At 50.4% G+C, this 27,683-nt stretch overlaps 1 protein-coding gene and 1 long non-coding RNA gene across 3 annotated transcripts; one reads left to right on the plus strand and one right to left on the minus strand.

Moving 5' to 3' along the window:
• Positions 1 to 10,875: 10,875 nt before the first annotated feature.
• On the plus strand, positions 10,876 to 24,929 carry Xylt2 (xylosyltransferase 2). 2 transcript variants are annotated; one of them, XM_034507183.2, is made up of 11 exons: positions 10,878 to 11,091; positions 17,875 to 18,367; positions 18,591 to 18,766; positions 19,098 to 19,300; positions 19,938 to 20,018; positions 20,213 to 20,429; positions 20,517 to 20,693; positions 20,908 to 21,170; positions 21,439 to 21,634; positions 22,205 to 22,538; positions 23,869 to 24,929. In XM_034507183.2, exons 1-11 carry the CDS (start codon positions 10,957 to 10,959, stop codon positions 24,189 to 24,191), a joined length of 2,598 nt encoding a protein of 865 aa, XP_034363074.1. In that variant the 5' UTR covers positions 10,878 to 10,956; the 3' UTR covers positions 24,192 to 24,929. The 2 variants fall into 2 exon arrangements, with proteins under 2 accessions (XP_076792063.1, XP_034363074.1); XM_076935948.1 differs by lacking the exon at positions 23,869 to 24,929 and having other exon boundaries at positions 10,876 to 11,091; positions 21,439 to 21,720; positions 22,205 to 22,525.
• Positions 15,101 to 16,875, minus strand: LOC143442695 (uncharacterized). Its single transcript, XR_013111091.1, has 2 exons — positions 16,741 to 16,875; positions 15,101 to 15,316 (listed from the first exon to the last, which is right to left on the minus strand). It is a non-coding gene; the product is annotated as an uncharacterized LOC143442695 (long non-coding RNA).
• Positions 24,930 to 27,683: the final 2,754 nt, after the last annotated feature.

The following is a 27,683-nucleotide window of genomic DNA, read 5'->3' on the forward strand; positions in this document are numbered from 1 at the left end:
TTACATCCTGGAATCTGGGTTCTGGGCTGGGCATTTTGGGCTTTGCATTGTGCTTTTTTTCTGTTTCCTTTCCTTTTTGTCTGGTGGCTTTAGTTTTCTGCTTGCTGCAGCTATATCCTAGCATAAAACTTGCCTCATGCTCTTTACTGACACTGGAGGATTGTAGACCCAGTGACATAGCTGGAGAAAGGCTTGGGCCATTCTTGGTTAGTGTCTTAGTTACTTTTCTATTGTTGTGAAGAGACACCATGACCAAGACAACTTAAAGAAAAAAAAATATTTTTTTATAGAATTAGAGTTCACGACCATGTGTGGTGGTTTGAATATGCTTGGCTCATAGAGAGTGGCACTGTTAGGAGGTGTGGTGTAGCCTTGCTGGAGGTGTGTCACCGTGGGGTGGATTTTGGAGGCCTCCTTCTATGCTCAGGCTCCACCCAGTACAGAAGAGACAGTTCTTTCCTGGCTGCCTTTGAATCAAGATGCAGAACTCGAGTCCTCCAGCATCATGTCTTCCTGCATGCTCTCATGCTTCCCAGCATGATGATAATGGACTAAACCTCTGAAAATGTAAGCCACCCCCAATTAAATGTTGTCCTTTGTAAAAGCTGCCTTGGTAATGGTGTCTCTTCAACAATAAAACCCTAAGTAAGGCACCATTGTAGGGAGCATGGCAGGCAGGCAGGCATGGTGCTGGATCAGTAGCTGAGAGCTCGCATCCTTAGCCACAAGCACCAGGCTGGGTGGTGGGGAGTGGGGGAAGGCGGGGAGGGGAGGAGAGGGGAGGGGAGAGGGAGAAGGAGGCAGAGAGAGAGAGAGAGAACTAACTGGAAATGGGTCTATTTTTGAAACCTCAAAATCCACCCCCAGTGACACACCTCTAATGAAGCCACACCTCATTAACCTTCCCAAACAGTTCACAAACTGTCTTCAGATATATGAACCCATGAGAGCCATTCTCATTCCAAGCACTACAGCTAAGATGTTTCTGCCCTCCAAAATCCCTCTGCCATATCTCCTGCAGTCTGCAGTCTGCTTAGCAGCCAGAAGTTTTTCCTTTTATTCTGTGGTTAGCCTTCCCCCACAATGAATGGCCATATTACCAATCGCTTCACTCCATTCTCCCGGTGACATTTTAGCTCCCATCAGCCCACAGGCTGGCTTTTCTCTCTAGTTCTTTATGTCTGTCGACCAGGTGTTTATCCAGTGGTTTGTTTCATTTTTTTTTTTTTTCTGTTGGCATTCATACCTTGGAAACTTTATCTCCCAATGTAGCATTAAGAGTGTTAATCTTCCTTGTCACTGTGAAGTTATTTAGAATCTTAAGGTAAACATGGCTCTGCATGTGTCTATGAAAGGTTTAACAAAGCAGGAAAGATCCATCCCAAATGTGGATGGCACCATGTCAGAGGCTGGGGTTCCAGACTGAATGAAATGGAGCCAGCTACCAGCATTACCTGCTCTCTGCTTCCTGACTGGACGTAATGACACCAGCTATCTCATCTCCTCCCCCCATCTCTGACTGTAAGACAATGTCCCCAGGAACTGTAAGCAGAAAGCACCCTTCCCTGTACTTGCTTCTTGTCAGGTGGTTTATCACTGCAACAGGAAGAGTCGGGAAAAACGCTGATACTGAGCTGGTGTCAGAGTTGTAGATCCCCAACTTTTCCCTCTTGAATATTTGAGTCATTTTGAGACAAAGTTTCGGTTTTTCACAAGGAAACATACTAGCGGGAGGGAGCTCAGGTTTGAAACATCTAAGCCCTGAGACTTCAGCTCTGCCAGTCCTAGTAATGGACATGTATGGGCTTGGCAGGCTGCTCAATGAAGGAAATGCCCATGGGAGAACTTGTTATTACAGATCAGCTTCTTATACTGACTTAATGGCAATAAAATGGCTTACAGGCACAGAATATTTCACTCCAGTGTCCTGTTTACAGCCTCTTGTCAACTGCATCTAACCACCAAAGGCATGTCTAGTATTTATTTATTTATTTATTTATTTATTCATTCATTCATTCATTTATTATTTGTTTATTTATTATTTTTGTGTTTGTTTTGTATTATTTATTTATTTTGTTTTTATTTTTGTTTTTTATTTATTTTGTATTTTTAAAATTTTGTTCTTTCTTTCTTTCTTTCTTTCTTTCTAGACAGAGTCTCACTCTGCAGTGCAAGCTAGTTTGGAACTTACTATATAGCCAAAGCTAGCCTTAAACTCACAGAGATCCTCCTGCTTCAGCTTCTGAGTTCTGTTATTAAGGGCATGAAACACTATACCTGGCTAGACAATTCAGAGAAGGGATGGAGGAGGGACAGAGGCAGGGAAAGATACACACAGACACACAGACATACAGACACACACACACACACACACACACACACAGAGAGAGAGAGAGAGAGAGAGAGAGAGAGAGAGAGAGAGAGAGAACTAACACTCAGGATGTTTGGGAAAGCCCTTTGGAAACCTATTTTTTAAAGCTTCCTTTAAAATACACACACACACAGAGAGAGAGAGAGAGAGAGAGAGAGAGAGAGAGAGAGACAGAGACAGAGACAGAGAGACAGAGAGACAGAGAGACAGAGAGACAGAGAGACAGAGACAGAGACAGACAGAGACAGAGAGAGCCTAACTCTCTGAAGGCTAAAATGCCCACACAGGCTAGGCTCTCGGCTGCTAAATGACAGACCGGAAGGAATGCCATCCTTTCATTTTTTTTAGAACAGTGCAAACTAACGGCAGAATAAAAACCGGAAATGCAGCAGAGTGTTTGTATCTTCTGCAAAAACACTCATCAGTTACAGTTTATCCCAAAAGAGAAGGCACAAAATCCTGAACTGACAATAACCAGGATCGGGAGATAGAATAGTGGAAAGATTAGATCCCCACGGGGTGCCCACACTAGGTGTTTTTACTGGCAAGGGTTTCCATCTACTTAAGGAATAGCAGTGTCCATTGTCAAATAGTTATTTCAAAAAGAATAGAAAGGAATGGGGTGAGGGTCGGAGATAGCCCAGCGACAGAAACTAGAGAGTTAGAGTGTGTGGTGCCCTGGGTTCAGCATCAGGACAAAGGCCTGGAGATGTAGCTCAGTTTGTTTGGATGTCTGCCTGCCATGCATGAAGAAACTCCCGGCTCAGTTCCCAGCATCCCATGATCTGGGGGCAGTAGCACCTATCCGTGATCCCAGCATTCAGGAAGTGGAGGCAGGAGGATCAGCTCAAGATCATCTTTGGCTACGTGGTGAGTTGTAGGCCAGCCTGGTCTATATCAGATCCTGTCTTTAAAACCAATTAAGCAGGAATGGTGGGGTAGCTCAGTGGGTACAGCAGTGGTTCTCAACCTGTGGGGTAGAACTCCTTAGGGGTCAAATATCAGATATCCTTCATATTGGATATTTACATTATGATTTATAACAGTAGCAAAGTTACAGCTATGAAGCAGTAACAAAAATAATTTTATGGTTGGGGGTCACCACAATATAAGGAGCTGTATTAAAGGGTCACAGCATTAGGAAGCTTGAGAACCACTGAATTAACCTGCCACCAAGCCTGATGACCTGAGTTCTATCCCTGAGACCCATGTGGTAGAAGGAAAGAATCAACAGACACAACACATGCAACAGACCTCCACTTGTGCGTGGGACATGTGCATGCACACCTACAAAATGAAACAAAAAATGCAATACAAAATTAATTTTTAAAAAAGGTAACAACCCAGAAAAGAAACAAAGAATATTCCTGGACTTGTATTGTAAATGGGTTTAACTCCATCTTTGCATCTACTGAGGATTAAAAACAGAAGGCCTGGGGTATAGCTAAGGTAGAGTACTTACCTAGCATGCATAAATCCCCAGCATGGTTTTTTTGTTTGTTTGTTTGTTTTTTTAAATTCAGACAGTGAGGTAGTCAGGCATGGCAATTGTAATCCAAGAACTTTGAGGCAGGAGGATTGTGGCAAGTTCAAGGATAACCTGGATTACATAGTGAGCTCCGGGCCGACCTGCCTTATAGTGTAAAATTATCTCAAGACCTTCTGCCTAAGGAAGAAGAAGAAGGAGAAGGAGAAGGAGAAGGAGAAGGAGAAGGAGAAGGAGAAGGAGAAGGAGAAGGAGAAGGAGAAGGAGAAGGAGAAGGAGAAGAAGAAGAAGGAGAAGGAGAAGGAGAAGGAGAAGGAGAAGGAGAAGGAGAAGAAGAAGAAGAAGAAGAAGAAGAAGAATGAAAACTCCATAGAACAGAGGAATAAAGTCAAGTGTCATTAAAATTAAAGGCCAGCAAGTGACATATGGGTCTTTCTGAGATGAGTGTGTATATGAAGGGACTGGAGAGTAGGAATTGAATCTCAATGCTCTAAACCTTGTCACACAATCAAGTCTCCCAATCTGGAGACTCTGGAACAGCTCCAGTATAAACATGGATGATACAACCCTAGTTAAAATAAGCATAAGCCAGGGCCAGTGGGATGACTTAGCAGGTGAAGGCATTTGCCACCAAGCTGACGGCCTATTCAAGCCCCGGAACATGTATAGTAAAAGGAGAGAGTCCACTCCTGAGGGTTGACCTTCACATGCATGCACTAAAAATAATAAAAAAAAATAATCAAAATGCTTTAAAAATGCTCAAATCCATTTTAATTTATACTACAATCAAAAGGGGCAGGAGCACGTGCCTGTAATCCCAACAGCCAGAAGCGAAGCTGAGGCAGCAAGATTGTGAGTGACAGGCCAGATATTTAGGCCCTGTTAGAAAAAGAAATCGGGGCTGGGAAACCAGCTTTGTGGCAGACCATGTGCTTAGCACACTTGAGGCTTGAGTTCAATCCTCAGCATCAAAAATAACGATTCATTATATCATCGTCATCATCATCATCATCCAGAATACAAAAGTAATAGGTTTCAACATGGCATCTGCATATATGCTGTTCCCCTCCCCCATTACCACAAGTAGCAGACAGCAGGGCAGCCAGAAGAATACTGTCTGCAGCTTTTGGACTGGACTTGAAAATCAAAGTGCAATGGTTGAGTTAAGGGAAAATAAAATTGAAATGGTCAAATGTAGGACCGTGAAAGGACAGCATGGTTTCTGGTTGAGCACAGGCTGGAGATGGCTGGAGACTCCGTAGGTGTAGAGTGAACACAGTCAAATTCCTGAGCCTCTGCCCCTCTGAGCTGCAGCTCTAGCCTCCTGGGGGGGGGGGGGGCGTGTCATATGCGGGACCCACACATCAACACAATGGATCCACACACACTACAACCCAACAGTCAAACTCTTAAAAGTGATAAGAAAAAGGGCTGGCAATGTAGCTCAGTGGTCAGAACACTTGCTTAGCATGCCCAAAGTCCTGGGCTCCATCCCAGTACTGAATCGAACCGGGCATGGCAATGCATAGGGGGAAAATTTCCCCACAAGTTGGGAGGAGCTGAGGTGGGAGGAGTAAGGAGAGGAAGAGGAGGAGTAAGGAGAGGAAGAGGAGAAGGAGGAGGAGCAAAGGGAGGCAGAGATGGAGGAGGTTGGAGAACCACGCATGTATCAGGAGCAGTCCTGGGTAACAACTTCTATCTAGATTAGTTAGTTGGGAAACACCTCTAATTGTGTGAGCATCTTGTTAATTGAACCTTATCAAACCTACAAAGCCTTTGTTTAATCTTTAAACATTAGAGTCTCATTTCAGCTGGATACCAAGTGGATAGAGGAATGGTCTGGGCTCGCCCCAACCATGGGGAGACAGCATGGAAGATTGGCAGAGCCATCTCCCACGCTGGTGTCTCATGGGTGGCAAGGGCTGGTGCTTCTGGCCCTCCTGAGCCAGCGCCCTGAGCCGCCTCCGCTCATGGCCGCAGGCCTTGCCTAGTTGGGTAGATGGCGGCCCTGTACCACAAGACAGATCGGGTGCTGCCGTTTTAAAATATTATCTGCGACAGCGATGCACACCTTTGACTCCATAAGTTGAGAGACAGAGGCAGGAAAATCTAAAGTTCAAGGTTTGAAGTCAGCGTGGAACACATGACATCCTGTCTCAAAAAAAGTTAATACGAGAAGACAATACAACAGGAATGAAGTAATTCCAAAAATAACCGGTTCCAAGAGGGGCAGAGCCAATTAACCAGTGTCCAGAAGAGAACTGTAAATTAAAAAACAAAACAATGAGCTCACTTCTCACCTACCAGATGAGCTGAAATTAAAAACAGAATGACTGGAGGGGCGCAGGAAACTAATACTCTCAGAAACTGTTAAAATGTGAATGTCACTTAATTTTAGGCAAGCAATCTGGCAACAATGTATCAAAACTTCAAATCTCTCTTTCCTTAATGAAGTCACAGTGGATATAATATAGAGGTAGCCATGTATCCCCCAGATACAAACAAGCACATAGCTAATGCCATTCAGATGAGGTTCAAAATACACAAACTACTTTGGTAGTTTGAGTAAGAACGGTTCTCTCTCTCTCTCTCTCTCTCTCTCTCTCTCTCTCTCTCTCTCTCTCTCTCTCTCTCTCTCTCTCTCTCTCTCTCTCCCCCACCCCTCTCTCTGCTGCCTGCTCACCAGGATGTAAAGCCTTCAGCTACTGTTCCACACCATGCCTGTCTGTTTCATGCCATGACACCCTGGAATTGTGACCCCCAAATTCAATGCTTTCTTTCTTTTATAAGGACCACCTTGGTTGCGGTGTCTCTTCACTGCAGCGGAGCACAGACTAAGACACACATGCACGTGTTGTCACAAATCACCCACTTTCATCCACTCTCTCTCTTCCCCAAAGTAAGAACTATCACAACTTGACTTTGTCATTAGCCAGGCCTGTCTGGTTCTGAGCTTTCTATAAGTGGATCCCTAGTTTATGCATTTTCCCCAGGCTTCTTTGGCTTTGGGTGAGACTGGCAGGAGCCTCTATAGTGCTGGTAAGTTCTGTTTTATAACCTAAGAACTGTTACATGGCTGTGGATGAGTTCACTTTATAATATTTATCAAGCTGTATGTTCATGGTTTGTATAAACTTCTACATGTATAACTATAGGTCAACAAGTGTTTTTACTGTCCTTTGGTTGGTTTTGCTTTTTTTAATTCTATTTTTATTTTTTGTGTATGAGTGGTTTTGCCTGTATGTGTGTACACCCCATGTGTGGAGTGCCCAAGGAGGCCAGAAGAGGACACCAGACCTCTTGGAGCTGGAGTGACAGATGATCTTAAGTCATCCTGTGAGTTCTGGAAACTGAATACCAGCCCTCTGCAAGAGTAGCAAGTACCCTTAACTGCTAAACCATCTCTCCAGCCCTTCAAAATATAAAGGCTATTTTTTTCAGTCCTGGGAGATAGAACCCAGAGCCTTAAGTATCCTAGGCAAGTACTAAGCTACATCCCAAGCTCATTAATAGAAATATTTAGGACTTTCCCCCCCCCCCCCTGGTTTCTCTAGTAATCTCATTCCCAGGAAACTACCATAGAAATAAAAGTGTCCGTCATAGGGACAGACCTGGAAACGCGCTTATTACAGCCTTGTGGCACCGACAAGACCTGGGAACCTAGATAATAACCTAGGAGCTAGGCAATTATGAGGCTATTAAAAAAGAATGAAGCAGGGCTAGCTCTAGCTCAGATGTACAGCCCTTCCCTAGCACATATTGGGTATAAGGCCCTGAATTAGAGTCTCAGAACTCTAAGAATAAGTCAAAGGGGAAAAAAAAGATGAATTAGTTAACCTGTTCTACACAACTAAGGGGAATCTCTATGTATTTATGTTAAAGAAAGAAAGCAAAATGTAGGGCTGGAGAGATGGCTCAGTGGTTAAGAGCACTGACTGTTCTTTCAGAGGTCCTGAGTTCAATTCCAAGCAACCACATGGTGGCTCACAACTGTCTATAATGGGATTTGATGCCCTCAACAGTATGCTCACATACATAAAGCAAATAAATCTTTTAAAAAGAAAGCAAAATACAGAAAAATATTTATGATAACTTAACTCCTCCCCCCCCAATAAAGATAATGATTCCTTTTAAAAACAAAAACGTGTCTGTGATATGGTACATTTGTAATTCTGGCACTTGGGAAGTGGCATCAGAAGAATCATGTTCAAGGCTACATAGTTGCAGGTCATCCTGGGCTTCATGAAACCTTGTTTCAGAAAAGATACAACAAAACAAAGCCGCCTGTGCAGGCTCACAGAGAGTCAGCATGGCATAATTTGAATGGTAATTACTTGGGGGTTGCAAGAGATTCCTACTTTTGACAGTAAAAGCTCCTGTGACTACCTGTTTCTATGATCAAGGGGAAAAAAGCTGTTTGCCTCGCTGGGGAAAAGTATCGGCAGGTAGCAGTCTCTAGGATCTGATTTAATGAACACACAGGTCGATATTTAATTAACATATCAATTGTTGGCATGTCAACTGATGTTTTTCCAAATCCTTGAAGCCTTAAATTCTCCTAAGTACCCAAAGTGTCATCTGAAACATTGTTTACAATTTCCCCTTTAAGCAATGCCCAAACTGGGAGAGGGTTAAAGAAAGTTTACAGAGGTCCATCAAATGACTGAGCTGCTACACCACCATCTCTGGCTGTCCCTGGAACCACATTGCTCTTTGTCACTAATTTGTTTGTTTGTTTGTTCGTTGTTTTTGAGATAGAGTTTTCTCTGTGTATTCCTGGCTGGCTGAAACTCACTTTGCAGACCAGGCTTGGCTCAAACTCAAAACATTCAATTCACCTGCCTCTGCCTCCCAAGTGCTGGTTTATATTAAAGGCATTTGCCACCATGCCTGGGTTGGTCTATAAATTTTTTGGACTTTTTTTTCTTTTGATATAATCTCTTTTTCTAGACCTGTTGATTGTGGTTTTTTTTTTTTTTTTTTTTTTTTTTTAAATTCAATTTAATGTGTATGATTTTTTTTTTTTTTTTAATGTATGTGTGTGTGGAAGTGGGGTTGTACGTGCAGCTGTGCATGTAGACCAGAGGCCTGTTTCTCAGGGGCCTGCCACTTCGTGATTTTTTTTTTTTTAATTTATTTATTTTATGTATATGAGTATACTGTGTCTGTCTTCAGACACACCAGTAGAGGGCATCAGATCCCATTACAGATGGTTGTGAGCCATGTGGTTGCTGGGAATTGAACTCAGGACCTCTGGAAGAGCAGTCAGTGCTCTTAACCACTGAGCCATCTCTCCAGCCCCACTTTGTGATTTTTAAGATGAACACCAGGCTAGCTGGCCAGCCAGCCCCACAGATACACCCGTCTATCTCCCCAGTGTTGGGTTTACAATGAAATACCACCAAGACTCTAGGCTTTTTATGCAGGTGCTGGGGATTGAACACGGGTCCTCACTGTGTCATCTCTTACAGTGGTTCCAAAGATCTTCTTTATAACCCTATTATCCTTCCAGTCCACGGTTGTATAAATCCCTTATGATGCCTTGGGCCTGTAATCCTAGCACTCTGGAAGTGGAGGCAGGTAGATCACAAGTTCAAGGTCATTCTCAGCAATGCTAGCCTGGGATATACGAGACACTCTCTCAAAGAAACGAAGACAAACTTCTGTTTTGCACTTGGGAGGTAATGGTGGGAGAGTCAAGAATTAAAAGCTACTGTAGACAATACATACTTTACCAAGTTGGTGAAAGTCCTACTGTAAAGCAGATCAGGCCCGGTTGCACAGAAAGACAACTGGATCAAATATCTCACTTGTTTGTTTACTTAACTGAAGCATTTCCTTCGTGGGTTTTGTTGCCTCTAGTCACCTTGCTCTGGCAGGTGCCTCTTTACCTTCGCTTCCTTTGGTGAAAGTCCTACTGTAAAGCAGATCAGGCCCGGTTGCACAGAAAGACAACTGGATCAAATATCTCACTTGTTTGTTTACTTACTGAAGCATTTCCTTCGTGGGTTTTGTTGCCTCTAGTCACCTTGCTCTGGCAGGTGCCTCTTTACCTTCGCTTCCGCTGCCCACCGTGGTCTGCTGGGTTCAGGTGAGGCCGGGGTGTGTGTAGGCCTTACTGGACACCGCTCTTGAACATGCCAGAAAGCAGTATGGTCAATTGGGTGGGTTTTCTCAGCTCTCCACCCCTCTAACATTTCCTGAGCTTTAAAGCTGGGGGGTGGGGGGTTGGGGTGAGGCGAGGCTTCAAAGGCGAATAAGGCACGTCCGTGGAGAAAATACCACCAGATGCTTAACTTGTGCTGGAGAGGCACAAGCAAAGATGTCATTGATGGGGTGGAGAAAGGCATGGCTGCCAGGAGAGAGAACAGCATATGCTAAGGGTCTCCAAGCGTGGTCCCAGAGCAGCAACAGCAGCAACAGCAGCAGCGGAACTTGTTGAAAAATGTAATTCTCGGGTATTCTAAACTCCAGGAGTGGGAACTGGCACTGTTTTTTTTTTTTTTTTTTTTTTTTTTTTTTAATTCATCTTCCAGGAGATTCTGACGGAAGCTAGAAGTTGAGAACCACAACCCCAGCAGAGGCCGGAGGATGCTTTGGATGAGAGGGGCAAAGTGGCAGGTCAATTTTGTAAAGAGCCTCGGAAGTCAGTCAAGGGCCTATGCTTTGTCTTCAGGGATGAGGCCTTCAGATTTTTGGCAGGGCGGATAGTACTCACAGGCCTGAGAGTGTCAGCATTCCCAGGGGTGGGGGCCAGCTGAGTCCCCCTCCCCCCATGTCCTGCGACACCAGAGCGGTCAGGCCGCAGATCCTCTGCACCCCGAGACAATACTTTTGAGGCTAGGGGGTGGTTCTCCTACACGCAGACACGCGTGGAGACTTGGAAGAGACCCAGAGCACCAAGACCCAAACCTAGAAGACCAAAAAGAGCGGACCGCCCTCTGCCCCACGCCCAGCCCACGAGAGGGTGGTGCCTCGGGCCCCGCCCTTTGCCCGCCCATTTGGGCGGAGTGTGGAGGGGCTCTCGGCCCCGCGCTCGTGCGCACGCCCGCGGCCGGTTTGCAGGGCCGGACGCGCGCCCCGCGTCCCGGGCAGGAAGATGGTGGCGAGCGCGCGGGTGCAGAAGCTGGTGCGGCGCTACAAGCTGGCGATCGCCACCGCGCTGGCCATCCTGCTGCTGCAGGGCCTGGTGGTGTGGAGCTTCAGCGGCCTGGAGGAGGACGAGCCGGGCGAGGTGCTCCGACGGCCGTGCGGGCGGGCAGGCCGGGCGCGGGGGCGCGCGGGGTCCTGGCGGGGCTGCGGGCGGCCCCGGCCAGGCAAGTGGGGCACGGGCCGCGTGCGTGCAAGGCGCAGGCAGCCTCCTGGAGCCCAGCCTCCGGTCCCCAACGCTCCCTTCACTGGAGGGCCTGGCTGGCTGCGTGAGGGAGCGGTGCGTGACCCGGAGGTCGAGGCGGCCGGCGAACTGGGGGGCGCAAAGGGAAGAGCGGGACATGGTGAGGTGGTCTCCGTCCCGGGGAACGATGAAGGTCAGGCTCGGGGATCAGAGCTGGGAGGAGCGACTGGGCCCCAGCCTGCTCGGAGGTGGGGAGCCTCAGGCCAAACTTTCCGAAGTTGGGAGGGGGCGGTGGTGTACGTGCTGTGGGCGGAGGAGTGGGGACCGAGGGACCCCCGGGCATCCCTGTTGAGCTGCGCCTGAGAAGCAGCGATTGGTGGTGAAGTGGAGCTTAGGGGGTGGAATTATGGCCTGTGACAAAGTGTATACACGGGAATAGAGTGAACAGGAGTGACCCCAAGGGAAAAAAAACTGAAGTGTTCTCAAGGCGTGGCTTTCTCAGCCAGGGAAGAACCCGGTGGATCTTCAGGAGGGGATGGGAATGGAAGGTGAACTGTTGAGTTGGCCTCAGGACATCAAAGAAGGAGGGAGCCATCTCTGGCTCTGGGGTAATGGACGAGCAGCTGTGAGCTCCAGACCCTGACCCCAGGGATTTTCTTTCTCTTCACTGGTGCTTTAAGTTGCAGGCTCAGACACACCCTCCTGGTAGTGTGGTTAGGAGGGGTCCAGTGGGGTCTAGGTCCGTTCTGGAAAGGTGGGGAGGATTAGTCAAATCAAAGCTCTAAACTGTGGCCAGAGATCAGGGGTTCTTGCTTTTGGTCCCCTTATCCCTGTGCCTCCAAGGCTTTGGGAGAGAGGCTTTGTCACATCCTTTTAGGGCTTTACCTGGTAGGGTGATGAAGGCATGGAGCCTAGAAGCCTTCCCTTCCTGCACCTGGTCAGTCCTAAAGACCTGGTGTGGAGACCGGGAGAAGAGCTACTCTTCCAGTTTCAGGGAGAATCAGGATGCTGAGGGGGTGAGGAGAGAAGGAACTTGGGACTCCAAAAGGAGCTGAGCATCATCATGGAGAAGCTGGCTCTGTGACTTGTGTAGGAAGTGAGCTTGTTCTTTGGGTAACTGGGACATCTCGGATGGAATGGGCCGCAGAAGAGCTATGTGAGGGGTCAGGCTGGTGAGGACTCTGGGAAAGAGCTTGTCAGAGAGTCTGAGTCTTCTAAGTACATGGCCCAGAGGCTGGTGGTTTGAGTCAGTGACTGAGCTAAGCCCCTGCTGCTCTGCCCACAGTCAGGGATGGAGAACCGGAGAGAGGTGAGGGAATTTAGGGTCTTCCCCAGCACGTAGACAGACAGACAGACAGACAGACAGACAGACAGACACACACACACACACACACACACACACACACACACCCCATACCTGGCTGAAGCTGAGAAAGGAATCCTAGACCTGACTGGAGATAGGTCCCTAGTGGCCAAAATGTTGTGGAGTTCTGGCAGCCACCTCAACAGATTGGAATTGTGAAGCAGCATAGTGTGGTGCTTGTGAAGGTTAGCAGGCAAGTGAGCCTACTCCTTTCGAGGCCTTGTCCTGGCTCTGCTATCAAGTTGATCACCTCCAGTCACTCTCCCTTTTGGGGTAGTAGTAGCAGCGATTTTGTCGGGTGAAATAGTACCTGTGAACACTTGAAGGAATTCTCCATACCCACTGAGCTGTCAGGACATAACACATTGTCTCGGCTATGCACCCTGGGACATACATTCAGTCAGTCAATCAGGCAGCACACGGCTAAGTTCTCTGAGCTCAGATTGGGAATACAGAAATAAAGAATAGATGAGGTCCTGGCCTACAGGGCAGACAGTCTACAGGGAGAGACAGACAGAAGGGAAGCGAGGATAACAAGGGGGCTGGCTTAGAGCAGGCGGCTGGGAAAGGCTTCCTTCAGGAAGAGGTGGGCAGGAGAGTTTGAGCAGAAGGTTCTCAGGAGAGTGGGCTGAGCTGGGGATCCTCGGGGAATGGATAGAGGGTGAGGCACTTTCCCCCGCGATGGCTCCATCCTGTATGGCCAAGAGACCACAGTAAGGGACTTTGAGTGGGTTTTATTGTAAGTGTGGTAGGAAAGCTCCCCCCCCCCCAGCAGGAACCAATGAGCATTTAAGAAAAGCACTCTGTGGCCTGTGGAGGGGTGAGAGTGGATACCTGGGATGATCACTAACCCCCCCAAAGAGCCACTTGATGGTATTCAAAGCTTTTCTCGAACAGCCTTTCACCGCTTGTTTTAAATGCAATCTAAAAAGTCCTGGAGGTGGGGGTGGTGGGGCGGGGTGTGTGTGCAAGCGTTTCTTGTGTTCTCTGTCTTCATGGCTCAGTGAGGACTCAAGGATTCTCAGAGTCAAAAAGTGGCAGAGGACTTATATGCCTCCTTGCCAGGGAGGAGGGGACCTCTGAGGCTAGACTATATCTAGCCAGAGGACCACCCTTATCTCAGAGGCCATTGAGGGCAGCCTGTCAAGAGGCATAGCCTGAGGCTCTGGGACCTTCTTGAGAGGGGTTAGGGGGAGGGGGCTGGCTGCCCAGCAGGGCCTTTCAGTTTCCTCATTGCTGCCTTCTGGTCCCTAGCCTCCTCTGGGATTGTCCTTCTCAGGGTCAGCCAGCTCCCTGCTGCAGTGCAGGGCACCAACGTGGCTATCTCCTCCCACATCCTGTGCCCCACCACAGCCAGCCTGGCTCTGCGCCCTCTTGCCCTACACCCTGACCAGCTTCCTGGCGCATGGGTACAGGCTTTGACCTAGAACTCAGACCTCTTTGCCATCGCTACCCTCCCAGTCTTAGCAATGTCATTTTGTGTGACTGGGTCAGATGCCACTGCTCTGTAGGTTGGCCAGCCCAGGCTACCCTCCCCAACGTGGACGTGGGACAGTCTCCTGACTACTCTCCAGTGTCTCAGATAAGATACTTATTTGTAGCAGGATCCCATCCCACTACATTTGTATAAAGCTCAGCGATTGGGCTGTATGAGAGGTAGGCGGAGTGAGGAGAGGAAGAGGAGAAGGAAGAAGGAGGCTATCAGCCATGGAGGAAGATGGATGGGTCAAAAGCTCTCCTGGGTAGCAACTTCTATTAAAAGGTTAGATATTGGGTAACAACTCTAACTGTGTGGGCATCTTGTTGATTGAGCATTTCTAAATATATAAATCCTTTAGATAATCATTAAGCTTTAAGAGTCTCATTTTTACCACGTACTGCAAGGATGGCAGATACTGTCTAGGGTTCAGCCGAGCTTTGTGGATGCAGTGTGGTGGATTGGCAGAGCCACCCCCAACGCTGGCGTCTCGTGGGTGCCAGGGCCTGCACATCTAGCTAGCCTGAGCCCCAGTCAGCCGAGGAGCAGCGGGAACATGGTGGCTTCCCGGGAACAAGCCGTACCAGGCGCCGTCACCCCCTACACTTATTGGGTACCCTCTGAAGACATCAGAGAGCCATGCTGAACAAGGAGCTTGGGTACGGTGGAGTAAGATAGGACAGTTGCCTGAAGGTGGCTCCCGGATTCCTCCCATGTTCCTATGGAAAAGGGCAGGGGGATCCTGACACTGGACCTCACCTAGAGGCTACCATGTTTGACAGGAAGAGTCCTGGCTCCACATTAACTATTTTCTGTCTCAGATCCTTGGAATAATGAAAAGGATGGCAACCTTTGTGAACACCATACCTACACCAAGACCTCCATGGTCATTCATTTGAACGTTAACTGAGTGTTTATTTGTGACACATTCTTCTTCTGGACTCCAGGAATATTCCTGTGAACAAACAAGCTAAGCTCCTCCCGCCCCCGCCCCCGGTAGTGTTTACAGCCATGTCAAGGACAGACAAAAGGGCATGAAATAAATAATGTCAGGATGGTGGAAGAGACCATCACATTTCTTAAGAGAATTTATTATTTTCTATTATATATAAACATGTATGTGTGTGAGTGCACTTGTGCCTTGGCATGCATATGGAGGTCAGAGGGTAGTTTGTGGGAGTTATTTCTCTCCTTCCACGGGAGCCCCAGAGATCAAACGCAGGTTGTCAGACTTGGCTGTAGGTGGATTTAGTTGAGCCTTCTTGTTGGTCCAAGAGTATCATATTCTGTGGAAAGAGTAAAACAGAGGAGGGGGAGGGGCAGAGTTTTCAGGGCAGGCCTTGCTGAGAAATACTACCTGAGCAAAGAACTGAAGAGTCAAGGGATGAGCTGTGAGGTGTCCCAGGAGGGCACCCAGACTGGAAGCACAGCCAGTACAGAACTTGAGCCAGGCATGCTAGATGGAGCGGAAAGACACCACATAGGCCATGGGGACATGGTGAGGATGAGGCAAACGGATCCATGAGGTGTGGACAAGGGGGCCTAAGAGAGGAGGCCACTGGCTAGTGTCTGGTCATGGGGATGTAAGTTCTAAAAGGAGGGGTTGGAGAGATGGCTCAGCAGTTAAGAACACCTGGCTGCTCTTCCAGAGGTCTGGGGTTCAATTCCCATCATCCACAATGGCAGCTCACAACTGTGTGTATCTCCAGTCCTGGGAAATCGATGTTTTCTTCTGGTCCCCACTGTGCATTGTACATGTGTGGTGTACAGCCATACATGCAGGCAAAACACCCATGCACATAAAAATAACAGTAAACAAGATGTTAAAAAGTTCTGAAAGGAACTCTGGTGGTTGTGCTGAGAAGAGACGGGAAGGGACAAGAGCATAAGCCAGGGCATCAGGGGGACAGTGGAACTCTGTATGTTTGTGCATTTATCATGGCTTGGATGAGGGGTGTAACGGAGGCTGGGGCTCAGTGGTGGAGCGCTTCCTTAGCGTCGTGGGGTTCTGCGAGATGGTGGCACTCATTCTCAGTGCCACCTGTCAGCTCCTAAGGAAAAATCAAAATCCCAGTATATTTGGGTTGAGTTACCATTTACTGAGATGTGAAGCTGATGGAGTGGTAGGGGAGGGTAGTGGTAGACATTTGCACTTGGGGTTCTGAGGTCTTTAAGATCCCAAGGGAAATGACAAGCAGGCTGCTTGTTCCATGCCTGAAGGCTCAAGGAAGCTTTCCAGACCAGCCATGTAAATCTGGGATACTTATCGTAGAAGGATAGTATGCAGAAATCGAGAGACTGGATGAGCTTCCTAGGAAGCAAAGGCTGGAGTCTAAGGCCAGGCCCCAGCATCTGCCTCCAGAGGCAGAAGGCTGTGTTAGCACATGGGGAGGACCCAGGTACCTTCTGCAGGCCGTGCAGGAAGGGTGGCTATAGAGAGGTAGCGCTCGCTCGAGCAAGGCCTGTGTGTGTTGGTGCTGGCAGGAAAAACACGAGCACAGAGTGCTAGCAGAGAGGCAGGGGGCTGACAGAATGGGGAAGAAAAGGGGCCGCCAGGGAGATGGCCTCCAGTACAGTCTCACAGTCAATGTCCCATTGAAGCTCTCTCTGACAGCTGAGGGACCACGCTCAGTGAGTGGCTACTGGTGAGGTAGCAGGGCTGGTCAGATCCCTCACAGAACAACCCTTGCCTCTGTCCCTTCACACTCACAGGCATCAACCACATGTCTGTCAGGTGCCAGCTATTCGTGCCATCAGATCCCGAAGAGACAGTCTGACATGGCTTCTCAGTTCATTGCCTTCTACAGGAACATCCAGAGTCTCGGCGCTCAGTGTACCTGCTCTGGGGCAAACAAAATGGCTGACTACCTGGGAACTCGAGCTGATCTTGAAGGATAGGTGGGCTAAGTGAGGAAGAGAAGTAAGGAACACGGAGGAGGGTAAGGAGCTAGACAGGCCATTTGGGACAGCAGGCAGCATGGAGGGTTTCTAGGTTCCCTTGAGAGATCCTGTCACATGTGCAGAGGTCAGCAGCCTCCAGCTGTGGACCTACACCTAGACTCCAGGTTTCTAGCCGGGGATCTATTGCAATGGTGACTGCTGGCCACAGGCAGCCCTGATGTAGGAGAGCCCTTTGAGCTGACCACACCTCAGAGCTGCTTTCAGGGAATTATGGAGCGTCTTGCCCCTCTTTGAGCTTGCCTGTCAGATTTTCTTTCTGCCTGAAGCCTTCCTCTGCCAGCTTCTGCCCTGGTCCCCTTACTATTGACAGGGTCCCTTCAGCAAAGCACCTTGCTTCCTGGGAGACCTATCCAATATTAGGGTCTCAAGCTTCATTTCTACTCCTTCCTCCTGAGCCACTCCCCTGTTGTAGCCTCAGTATTCTTACATGAAAGGCTTTAGTGCAAACCATGCTTTGGATGCAGGTAGAGGTTAATGCTGTGTCTTCCCAGCCAGCCCCTTGTAGAAGGCATGGGTCTCATTGGGTGCTCTCCCAGGTCCTCTGCAGGATCTGTCCACTATTCTCTTAGTGAAAGCACAGCCCTGTATTTTAAGATATGCTGAAAGAGAAAGTGGTATGAGCCCAGAGCAGGAAAAGGAAGTACCATGTCATGTGGTCTGAAATCTGGAGGGGCACATGAGGCGCCATGGGGTGAGCTGGAGAGGGGTAGAAACTACCTCATTCAGCTGGTCCTGGCATGTCACTGTGCAGTTATTGAGTGAGCCAGACTTCTCTAGGTAAAGGGCAGAGAGGAGCTAACAGAGTTCAAGGTAACCTTGGCCAAGATGGAACTTGAGGGAGGGAAAGGTGACTGACTAACCATGATCTCCTTGTCTTTTACAGAAAGGAAGGCAGAGGAAGCCACGGCCCCTAGACCCTGGGGAGGGATCTAAGGACACAGACAGCTCTGCAGGGCGTAGGGGCAGCGCTGGGAGAAGGCATGGACGATGGCGGGGCCGTGCTGAGAGCCCAGGTGTGCCTGTGGCCAAGGTGGTGCGGGCGGTAACCAGTCGGCAGAGAGCCAGCCGACGGGTGCCCCCTGCTCCACCGCCGGAGGCACCAGGCCGCCAGAACCTGAGTGGAGCAGCAGCCGGGGAAGCACTTATAGGGGCCCCTGGCTTCCCACAACATGGAGACACAGGCAGTGTGGAGGGTGCCCCCCAGCCCACGGACAACACCTTCACTCCAAAGTGTGAGATTGTAGGCAAGGACGCACTGTCAGCACTGGCCCGGGCCAGCACCAAGCAGTGTCAACAGGAGATCGCTAATGTAGTATGCTTGCACCAAGCTGGGAACCTAATGCCCAAGTCTGTGCCCCGGCACTGTCAGCTGGCTGGTAAGGGACTAGGGTACTCTGGCCCTTTCCAGAAATGGACGGGTGGTGACGTGGCCCAGATCTCCATGCTCATTTCTCAGCATGCCCTCCTTGTCCAGAGTTGTGTTATATGTACTGACTGGCAGAGGAGGCGCTGGGACTGGGGCTGAGTCTAGGCTTCTATAAGGAGACAGGCAGGCAGCCTTCTCTTCGTCTCACTAATGTCCCTGTCCACTCCACTCAGGCAAGATGAGCCCTGGCGTCCAATGGGAAGAGATCCGGGCCCAGCAGCCTGTGGGTGGCCCTGCAGTACGCATCGCCTATATGCTGGTGGTTCACGGCCGTGCTATCCGCCAGCTGAAGCGTCTTCTGAAGGCTGTCTACCATGAACAACACTTCTTTTATATCCACGTGGACAAGGTACTAAGAGCTAGAAAGACTCAGAGGCTCTGGTTGAACAGAGCAGAGACTAAAGGTTGCAGACAGGTAGCCTAGAATGTTGGCCAGATACCTAGAGCAAGGCAGGCTGAGGTCCAGCATGGTCAAGCATACAGTGGCATGGCCTATTGGGAACTTGAGTCCTGCCACTTACTCTTTCCCTTCTGTGTCTCTGGTGTTCTGTCCTCACGTGGTGGGGGTGGGGAGGGTCTGGTGTTCTGTCCTCACATGGTGGGGGTGGGGGTGGGGGTGGGGGAGGGGAGCTATAACTGCGGTACCTGGCTTCATCTACAGAGCATCCCTTTTCTCTTAGCGTTCCAACTACCTGTACCAGGAGGTGGTGGAGCTGGCCCAGCACTATGATAATGTGCGGGTGACACCTTGGCGCATGGTCACCATCTGGGGCGGGGCTAGCCTTCTGAGGATGTACCTGCGGAGCATGAAGGACCTTCTGGAAATTCCTGGCTGGACCTGGGACTTCTTCATCAACCTGAGTGCCACTGACTATCCAACCAGGTGTGAGGATGGGCGGAACGGAGTCCCATCTGTAATGTCAGGGTTGGTGGGTCCATTCTGCCTGCCAAGCGTCATTCTAAGTCTCCATAGCCCAGATATGGTCCCTTGGCCTCAGGCATGAGTTGGGCTGTGAGGCTGGTAAAAGGTGGTCTTATGACTGGGAATAAGAAATGTGGGGGTGGGGGGGCGGGGCTGGAAAGATGGCTCAGTGGTTAAGAGCACCGACTGCTCTTCCAGAGGACCTAGGTTCAATTCCCAGCACCCACATATTTCACAACTGTCTGTAACTCCACTTCCAGGGGGTCTGACACCCTCACACAGACAGACATGTAGGCCAAATACCAATGCACATAAAAATAAATAATTAAAAACAACAACAAAAAGAAAGAAATGAGGAGGACGAGCCAGAGGCCTACACCTGGGCTACTGGGTCAGATAACAAAGGTGGAGGAAGGATGCGTCTTCTTTGGGCCCCTCAGGTGCCATCACCCAAGAGCATCAGACAAGGGCCAGGCACATGGTCTAATCATTTCTGTAAGAAAGGAAGGTCTAAGAAGTAAAGGTCATTCATGCTAGGGGGCATCTGCTCTGGGACAGGGAGTGGGCACCTGCTGTACACACTCCCTTCCCTCACCAGGACGAATGAGGAGCTGGTAGCATTCTTATCCAAGAACCGGGACAAGAATTTCCTCAAGTCACATGGACGAGACAATTCCAGGTGAGAGGTGGGGAACGAGCCCCTGGTGTCTTGCACAGCGCCTCCTGCACAAGGGCCCCTGGTAGCCCCAGCCCCGGGTTGTGAAGCCCTTAAACCAATTATAGGTGAAGGCATGCTGGTTGCAGGTGGAAAGAAGGCCTGGGCTCTGTGGGATTCTGTGGGATCTTCGGTCACGGCCTTTCTGCCTCCCTCAGGTTCATCAAGAAGCAAGGCCTGGACCGGCTTTTCCATGAGTGTGATTCCCACATGTGGCGCCTGGGTGAACGGCAGATCCCAGCAGGCATCGTGGTGGATGGTGGCTCTGACTGGTTTGTGCTGACACGCAGCTTTGTGGAATATGTGGTGTATACGGACGACCCCCTTGTGGCCCAGCTTCGCCAGTTCTATACATACACATTGCTTCCAGCCGAGGTAGGTGACCAGGTAGGCACAGAGGTCAGGGAGGGCACTGGTTGACTAGCCCATGGTTCACCCTTCACCCTCTCCTGCCACCTGCAGTCCTTCTTCCACACAGTGCTGGAGAACAGCCCGGCCTGTGAGACCCTGGTGGACAACAACTTGCGGGTTACTAACTGGAACCGTAAGCTGGGCTGCAAATGTCAGTACAAGCACATCGTGGACTGGTGTGGCTGCTCCCCCAATGACTTCAAGCCTCAGGACTTCCTGCGGCTTCAGGTGCTCTCCCTTGGCCCCAAGAAACCTGCCCCCAGCTGTTCCCCACAAACTTTCAGGGTCAGAGAGGCAGGGTGGGTTTCTACCTCTGGAGCAGCCCCTTGGGTCTGGGCAGCAGTGGGTGGAAAGGGCCAGACCAACCAGTCTGAGAGGGGCAGCTCCTGCTGTGTTCTGGGGTCTACAGCGCCCTTTATCTTCTTTGCCTCTTCCGCCCCAGCAAGTCTCCAGACCCACCTTCTTTGCCCGGAAGTTTGAGTCGACTGTGAACCAGGAAGTCCTGGAAATTTTGGACTTCCACCTGTATGGCAGCTACCCACCCAGCACACCAGCCCTCAAGGCCTACTGGGAGAACATCTACGATGTGGCCGATGGCCCTAGTGGGCTCAGCGATGTCCTGCTCACAGCTTACACGGCCTTTGCCCGTCTCAGCCTGCGTCATGCTGCCACCGCTGTATCCCCACTGGCCACTGCAGTCTGCAGGTAAGACGCCCCACCTCTTCTGACTGAGAGTATGGTGCATTCATGAGGGGGAGCAAATCAGAGACAGCCCCTGCCCAGAGCCGGTCCCCAGTCTAAGCCAGGAAGAAAAAATTAAGGGGGGTAAAGAAGGCCAGAGCCAGGACCATGTGGGGTATGAGATTTGGGCCCCCCAAAATGCCTGGGGCTCCCCAGTGCCCCTCCCTGGGACTCCAGGTGGTAGCGGGTACGCTGATGGCATCTCCCTTTCTCCCTGCCGAAACCTTCCTAGGTTTGAGCCCAGGGGGTTGCCGTCCAGCGTGCACCTGTATTTCTATGACGACCATTTCCAGGGCTACCTGGTGACGCAGGCGGTGCAGCCCTCAGCCCAGGGGCCAGCAGAGACGCTTGAGATGTGGCTGATGCCCCAGAGGTCGCTGAAGCTGTTGGGGCACAGTGACCAGGCCAGCCGGCTCCAGAGTCTGGAGGTGGGACAGGTCCTCCCCCCTTGCTTTCTCCTGACCCCCAGCAAGACGCAGGGAGTGGGAAGAGAGGGACAGACACCAAGGGAGGGGTAAGGACTCCATCAGACCTTTATGGGCTGGGCTCTCTGGGCTCTGCTTTGCCAATAACAGCAACTTTGGCGACGCCGCACACATATGCCTTTGCTAGCTTGTGGGCACACGCTGAGGGGCCCTTTCAGACAATACAGGGAGTAGGGATGGAGCTGTCAGTTCTAATCTGAAGTGCAAAGATTCCTGGGCCCTGGCTAGTCCAGTTGAGCTTTGGGTGTCCTTTCCTAGAGGCTATGGTATTGTGGAGGGTGGTCTGCCATGATGGGCCCCACCGTTACAGAACAGTTCAGGTGGCAGCCTGGAATAAACTTCGAAGCTGGGAGAGGTGTTTCAGTTCTAGACTTACCCCTTCAATTTAAAAAGAGGGAAACTGAGGCCCCAAGAGAAGCAGTGACTGACCTGAGGTTACACCATGAGAGGTGGCATCAGAGCAGATAGAAGGACTTCTCCCAGGCTTCTGCCCAGCTGCGTCCCTCCCTACAGGTTAGCACTGAGTGGGACCCCAAAGAACGTCTCTTCCGGAACTTTGGGGGCCTGCTGGGACCACTGGATGAGCCTGTGGCCATACAGCGCTGGGCCCGGGGCCCCAACCTCACGGCCACTGTGGTCTGGATTGACCCCACCTACATTGTGGCCACATCATATGACATCACGGTAGATGCGGATACTGAAGTCACGCAGTACAAGCCCCCACTGAGCCTGCCGCTGCGGCCAGGAGCCTGGACTGTTCGATTGCTTCAGTTCTGGGAACCCCTGGGTGAGACCCGCTTCCTCGTGCTGCCACTGACCTTCAACCGCAAACTACCTCTCAGGAAAGGTGAGGAAGAAGTGCCCCAACCATGCCCGGGACTTGGATAGAGCAGAGTTGTCCAGGGTGCTGACCCCAGGGCTGAGTAGGGAGCGGGAAGCCTGGGAGTGAGTCAGACTACAGTTTGAAATGTGGCTCTGCCCTTATAACTGGGCCTCGAACTTGGGGGATTACTCAGCCTTTGCACTTGTCAAGTTAGGACAGCATAACTATGGGAGACCTCCGGGTGACTGGGACAAAAGTCACTCAAGCTAGAGTCAGCAAAACCGGAAAAGGCCACAGGTCTTACCAGGGACCAGAGGTGCTGTATTCTTCTAAAGTATCTTGTCCCCTAACCTGTCCTGTCTCCATACATATGCTCTCAGTGCCACAGAGTCAGATTGGGGTCTTGAGACCCTCAAGTCCCATGTGGCTTGGGACTGCTAGATTCACATGGCCCTCTGGTGATCTGGCTGAGGCTAAGGGGACCAACTGGCCATGGGTAGACTCCTGCAGGGGTTACCTCGCTGGGATGTGTACTGGCTAAGAGCGGCGATGAGGTGTTCCATGGACAGTTGTCCACCTTCCCCATGCACCTATCGCGGTAGGGGAAGAAGGTAGGGAAGAGCAGGAGTAGCCCACAAAGGTAAGGATGAGGAGCTGGGCAGGTGCAGGGCGGGCAAGCCACTTCCCTATCGGATGATGGAGACAGCAGTCTGAGCAGTCAGCTCTGCAGGCAGGCCTGGGACTAGACCACAGAGGGCAGAGGTAGAATATATTCTAAGCCAAGGGACAAAGTTGGCACATTTCTACAAGGATCGGGTGGAGCTGGCCAACCCAATGTAGAGAACAGGCTGCCAGAAGGTCTGGGAGCTGTCAAGAGGTCAAAGGATACAGATGACATAGCCAGACATACTTTACTTTCTAAAGTACCTTATTTGCCATAATTCAAAGGTTGGGGGCTGGAGATTTAGCCTGGGTTCTGACCTCAGCCTAAAAAAAAAAATCCTAAAGTTGGGAATTTAGGAATTATACTTTCTAATTTTGCTTACTTATTTACTGAGACTCTGTCTTACAGTGGAGCCCAGGCTACCCACCTGGAACTCACTGTATAGCCCATTCTGGCTTTGAACTCTTGGCAATCCTCTTGCCACCATCTCCTGTTTGTTAGAGTTACAGGTGTGAGTCACCATGCCAGCGACCACTTGGGTTTTATACAATGGTGATTTTATAGGCCCAGAAAATTCCTTGGATTGGCCATAGTCCACTCTGTAAGACGAGACCCCATGGTAAGGTTAGGGTATGGGCTGGTTCCCGTGGGACTGCGGGCCATGCTTAACTGCTTGTTCTGTGCCCCCAGATGATGCCAGCTGGCTGCATGCGGGACCACCTCACAACGAATACATGGAGCAGAGTTTCCAGGGCCTAAGTGGCATACTGAACTTGCCTCAGCCAGAGGCCCTGGAGGAGGCTGCCCGGAGGCACACAGAGCTCACGGGTCCTGCACTTGAGGCCTGGACAGATGGAGAACTGAGCAGTTTCTGGTCTGTTGCAGGATTGTGTGCCATAGGGCCTTCTGCTTGTCCCTCCCTGGAGCTCTGCAGACTGACCAGCTGGAGCTCTCTGTCTCCTGACCCCAAGTCAGAGCTGGGGCCTGTCAAAGCTGACGGGCGACTCAGGTAGCAGGACCCCAGCCAGCACAACCCGGAGGAGCCGGGGAATTGCACCTTACAGACAATGGAGGGACATCTCTCCCACAGACAAGAACCAGAGGCCCAGGCAGTATGCCCATTGAGCCATCAGGAACCTACACTGAGGGCAGGGAAGGTGGGTGCAGTACTCCCTACTGCTAATGGCTCTGCAAGAGACCAGCAGTCCACCCAAACCATGAGGAGGCTCTTCCTCTGCTCCTCGCTAGTTTATACTTTTTTAATAATTAAAATGAGTGGCAGAGGGAGGAAGATGTGCAATAGGGCTCAGAGCAGCCCCAAAATATGGGCCATGGCCATGGGGAGCACCACAGAGAAGATCTGCATCTGCTCTGGGGAGGCATGGTCTGTCTCCCCCTCCAGAGCCTCCACCCCCAGCCTGGGCCTGAGTTGCTCGCTGCTGAGGTTCTTAAGAGGCCCAGGTGCCTCCCAGGCTGTGAGGCCCGGAGGACAGGTGATTTGGGGGGCTACTGTGGAGCTGGACTTTAGTGAGGCAGCCTCTCTGGTAGCCAAGGAGCCCTAGAGCAGTGGTGGGGCTGGCTCTCAGGATTTACTAGGAAACGCACGGCATCAGGGCCTGCTGAGATCCGTGAAGTCTCCCCACTGGCAGCACAGGAAGACTGTCCGAGCGCTCAGAAGAGTCGCATTGTGCCTGAAGCTCAGTGTGAAGTCTGAAATATGCAACAGAGGAAATAGATCTCTATCTCTCCAAGCTGAGTGTCCTTGTTTGCTTTCTACTGCTATGAAAAAGACCATGACTAAAAGCACACGCAGGAAAGGGTTCACTTCATCTTACAGCCATCATAATGGGAAGCCAGGGCAGGGACTTGGGAGGCAGGCACTAAACACAAGTCATGGTTAATGCTTTTTGGCTTGCTCCACGGGCTCACGTGGGACCCTCCCACAACAACCACTAATGGAGGAATCTTCTCAACTGAGGTACCTTCCCAGATGATCCCGACTTGTATCAAGTTGACAAGCTAGGCAGCAAATTTTGGTCTCATATTTTCTATTGTATGTGAGGGAGCTGTGGCTGACCCTTGGAATTCTAGAAGTCAGTCGGTTTTGATAGGCTTGAAATAGTAACAGTCCCTGTATCAGGAACTGTTGAAATTTCAACCAGAAGCCAGGCAGCTTTGCAGTGCAGCCTTCTTTCTGCGGGGTGGAAAATGGGACCTGAAATCCTCCTCGCTGCTACCCAGCAGGCCAGCATTAGCGGTGACTGCAGTAATGATAGCTTAGGGGCCCTCGGCATTACCGAGGCCCATCCCCAAGGCTACATACATCTTTCTTGGTACCTAAACCTTGCCTTTGTAGCCTGCTCAGAAATAGATGTTGTGGTTATAGCCTACTGTTTAGTTCTGTAGCCTTCTCTTTATGGCCAGAGGCAGGGACTGAATCAGTGCCCTAGGACCCGAGTGAACGGTGTCTAAGTTACTTGCCTGCCCTACCTTTCTCAAGCTCTCTGCCTTCCCGTCTGATTCTCCTCCTGTTGTAAGGACTCAGTACTAGTTCTTCATGCCACATAATGTGGGAGTAGGAATGAAGGTTCTGGATCTCTAACATCACGTCATCAGCTGCCACACCGGGCAAAGCTCAGTTTAGCTCAGGGAGTAAGTTGGCTGACTGCTGCCCAAGCTGCACTGTTTTCCCAGCTGCCGGGAGAGAGCTCCTGACCAACACACAGCACTAGGGTGGGTGGTATGCAGCCTTGGAGGCTGAGACTGAGAGCTGGGAAATGAGCCCTAGGGTCAGAGCTCCTGATGGTGGCGCTCTTCAGAAGGGGAGGAGGCTTCCAGGGCTGTTCTGTGACTGAGCTCTGCTGTTCTCACAGGGTGTGGCTGGCCAGTCAGGAAGTGCTAAGGGAAGGAGCACACACAAAGTGGTGTTTTTTCCAGAGAGGATGCTTGCTTTCTCTGACCCCCACTCCAAAGAATATTTGATGCTAGCTCTCCAGGTGGTGAGGGTGGGTTTTTTGTTTATTTGTTTATTTGAGACTGTTTCTCTGGGTAGCCCTGTCTGTCCTGGAACTCACTCTGTAGACCAGGTTGATCTCGAACTTAGAGATCTGCCTGCCTCTGCCTCCCAAGTGCTGGGATTAAAGGTCTGCCCACCACCAGCATTTTGTTTTAATTTACCAATATCAACTTTTATGTTAGGTACAAAAGACTACCAACTGGTCTCAGCAGAGGAGCTACAGGCAGTAAATCAAGCTATCAAGGAGACTGCATAGAGGCCATACCCAGGACAGTTACCCAGCCCATAGCACAGGAGTTCTTGAGTACTGGATTTTGTTTCTTAGTGTGCGTATCTAATGTATGTGTTGGGGGAGTGCACACAATGTGCACACATGCAGAGGCCAGAGGACAATGTCAGGATCCTAGTCTATCAACTTCTGCCTTATCCTTTGAGCTGAGATCTCTTACTGAACCTAGAGCTTGGAATCTTGAAAGTCAGCTGGGCTGACTAGCCTGAAAACCTCAGGGAGTCTCTGTCTCTGTCTCCCAGCACTGGGGCTACAGCTGCTCTCAATTTTTTGTGCACAGGTGCTGACCAAACACCCCATCTTCTGGCCAAACAGAGACAACTGTTCCTTAGGGCAGGAGCCTTTGAGATCTGCTGAGCCCAGGTTCCCTTAGCTCAGAGCAGCAATGGGAAGTGTCTGCAGCATCCTGGCCAGGCCCCTCCCTCACTGAAGACAAAGGTCTCTTCCTAGTTCTCCAGCTCCAGAGAGGAAAGCCAGAGCAGGTTTCTGTGGACAGGAGGGGGCAACTCCTGCACTGCCAGACCTCTCCTCAGGGACAGGCACCACACAGCAGCTGTGTAGGAAGCGAAACAAACTTGAGCTGCAGCCCTAGGCTCTCAACTCCCAACTTGGCACCAGACAGGAGATGGAGGGGTGAGGACAGAAAATGCTGTTCAGACTGACCCTCCAAAGGCCATTAGAGCTGTCGGGCAGATGGAGCCAGTGGCCAGAAAGGAACACACTCTCTTCCTCACCTAAGTGCTTCCCAGACATGCTGAGGGCCTGTTAGAACAGGAGTGGGCAGATGGATACTGGGATGAAGTGTTAGGACTACTTCCTTGTAGGCTAACCCTGTATCCCAGGCTTGCCTTGGATCCTAAGGCTTGGCTCCTCCCTACCTCTGTACCATGGGCCACCTACAGGTTCATCCAGGGAAAGGAGCAGACATGTAAATGAGAATCCTTGTACTACCTCCTCTAAGTGGGGGATGAAGTATGTGCTAGCATCCTGCAGCCAGGCAAGGGGTCTGATGTAGCTAGAACGCAGTGGAGGGGAAGATGTCAGAAGCTTGTAGAAACAGGAGCATGGAACCCTGTGCTATAGACCCTTCAGTAAGAGCAAGGGAAGCTGGGTAGCAGTAGTGTATGACTTCCTTGCTCTCTCTGCTTTTCTTTGTCATAATGGTGTCCCCAGAAAGTAGCCTGTATGAGACTGCCCAGG

This window comes from Arvicanthis niloticus, chromosome 6 (genome assembly GCF_011762505.2).
Source record: "Arvicanthis niloticus isolate mArvNil1 chromosome 6, mArvNil1.pat.X, whole genome shotgun sequence".
NCBI classification, from domain to species: Eukaryota; Metazoa; Chordata; class Mammalia; order Rodentia; family Muridae; genus Arvicanthis; species Arvicanthis niloticus.

What these genes read in the sequence shown, in the direction of transcription:
- Xylt2 (XM_034507183.2), top strand. Translation starts at nt 10,957, where the DNA reads ATGGTGGCGAGCGCGCGGGTGCAGAAGCTGGTGCGGCGCTACAAGCTG. An exon ending in AGGAGGACGAGCCGGGCGAG is followed by an intron (nt 11,092 to 17,874) that starts GTGCTCCGACGG and finishes TGTCTTTTACAG; the next exon opens with AAAGGAAGGCAGAGGAAGCC. An exon ending in ACACATTGCTTCCAGCCGAG is followed by an intron (nt 20,430 to 20,516) that starts GTAGGTGACCAG and finishes TGCCACCTGCAG; the next exon opens with TCCTTCTTCCACACAGTGCT.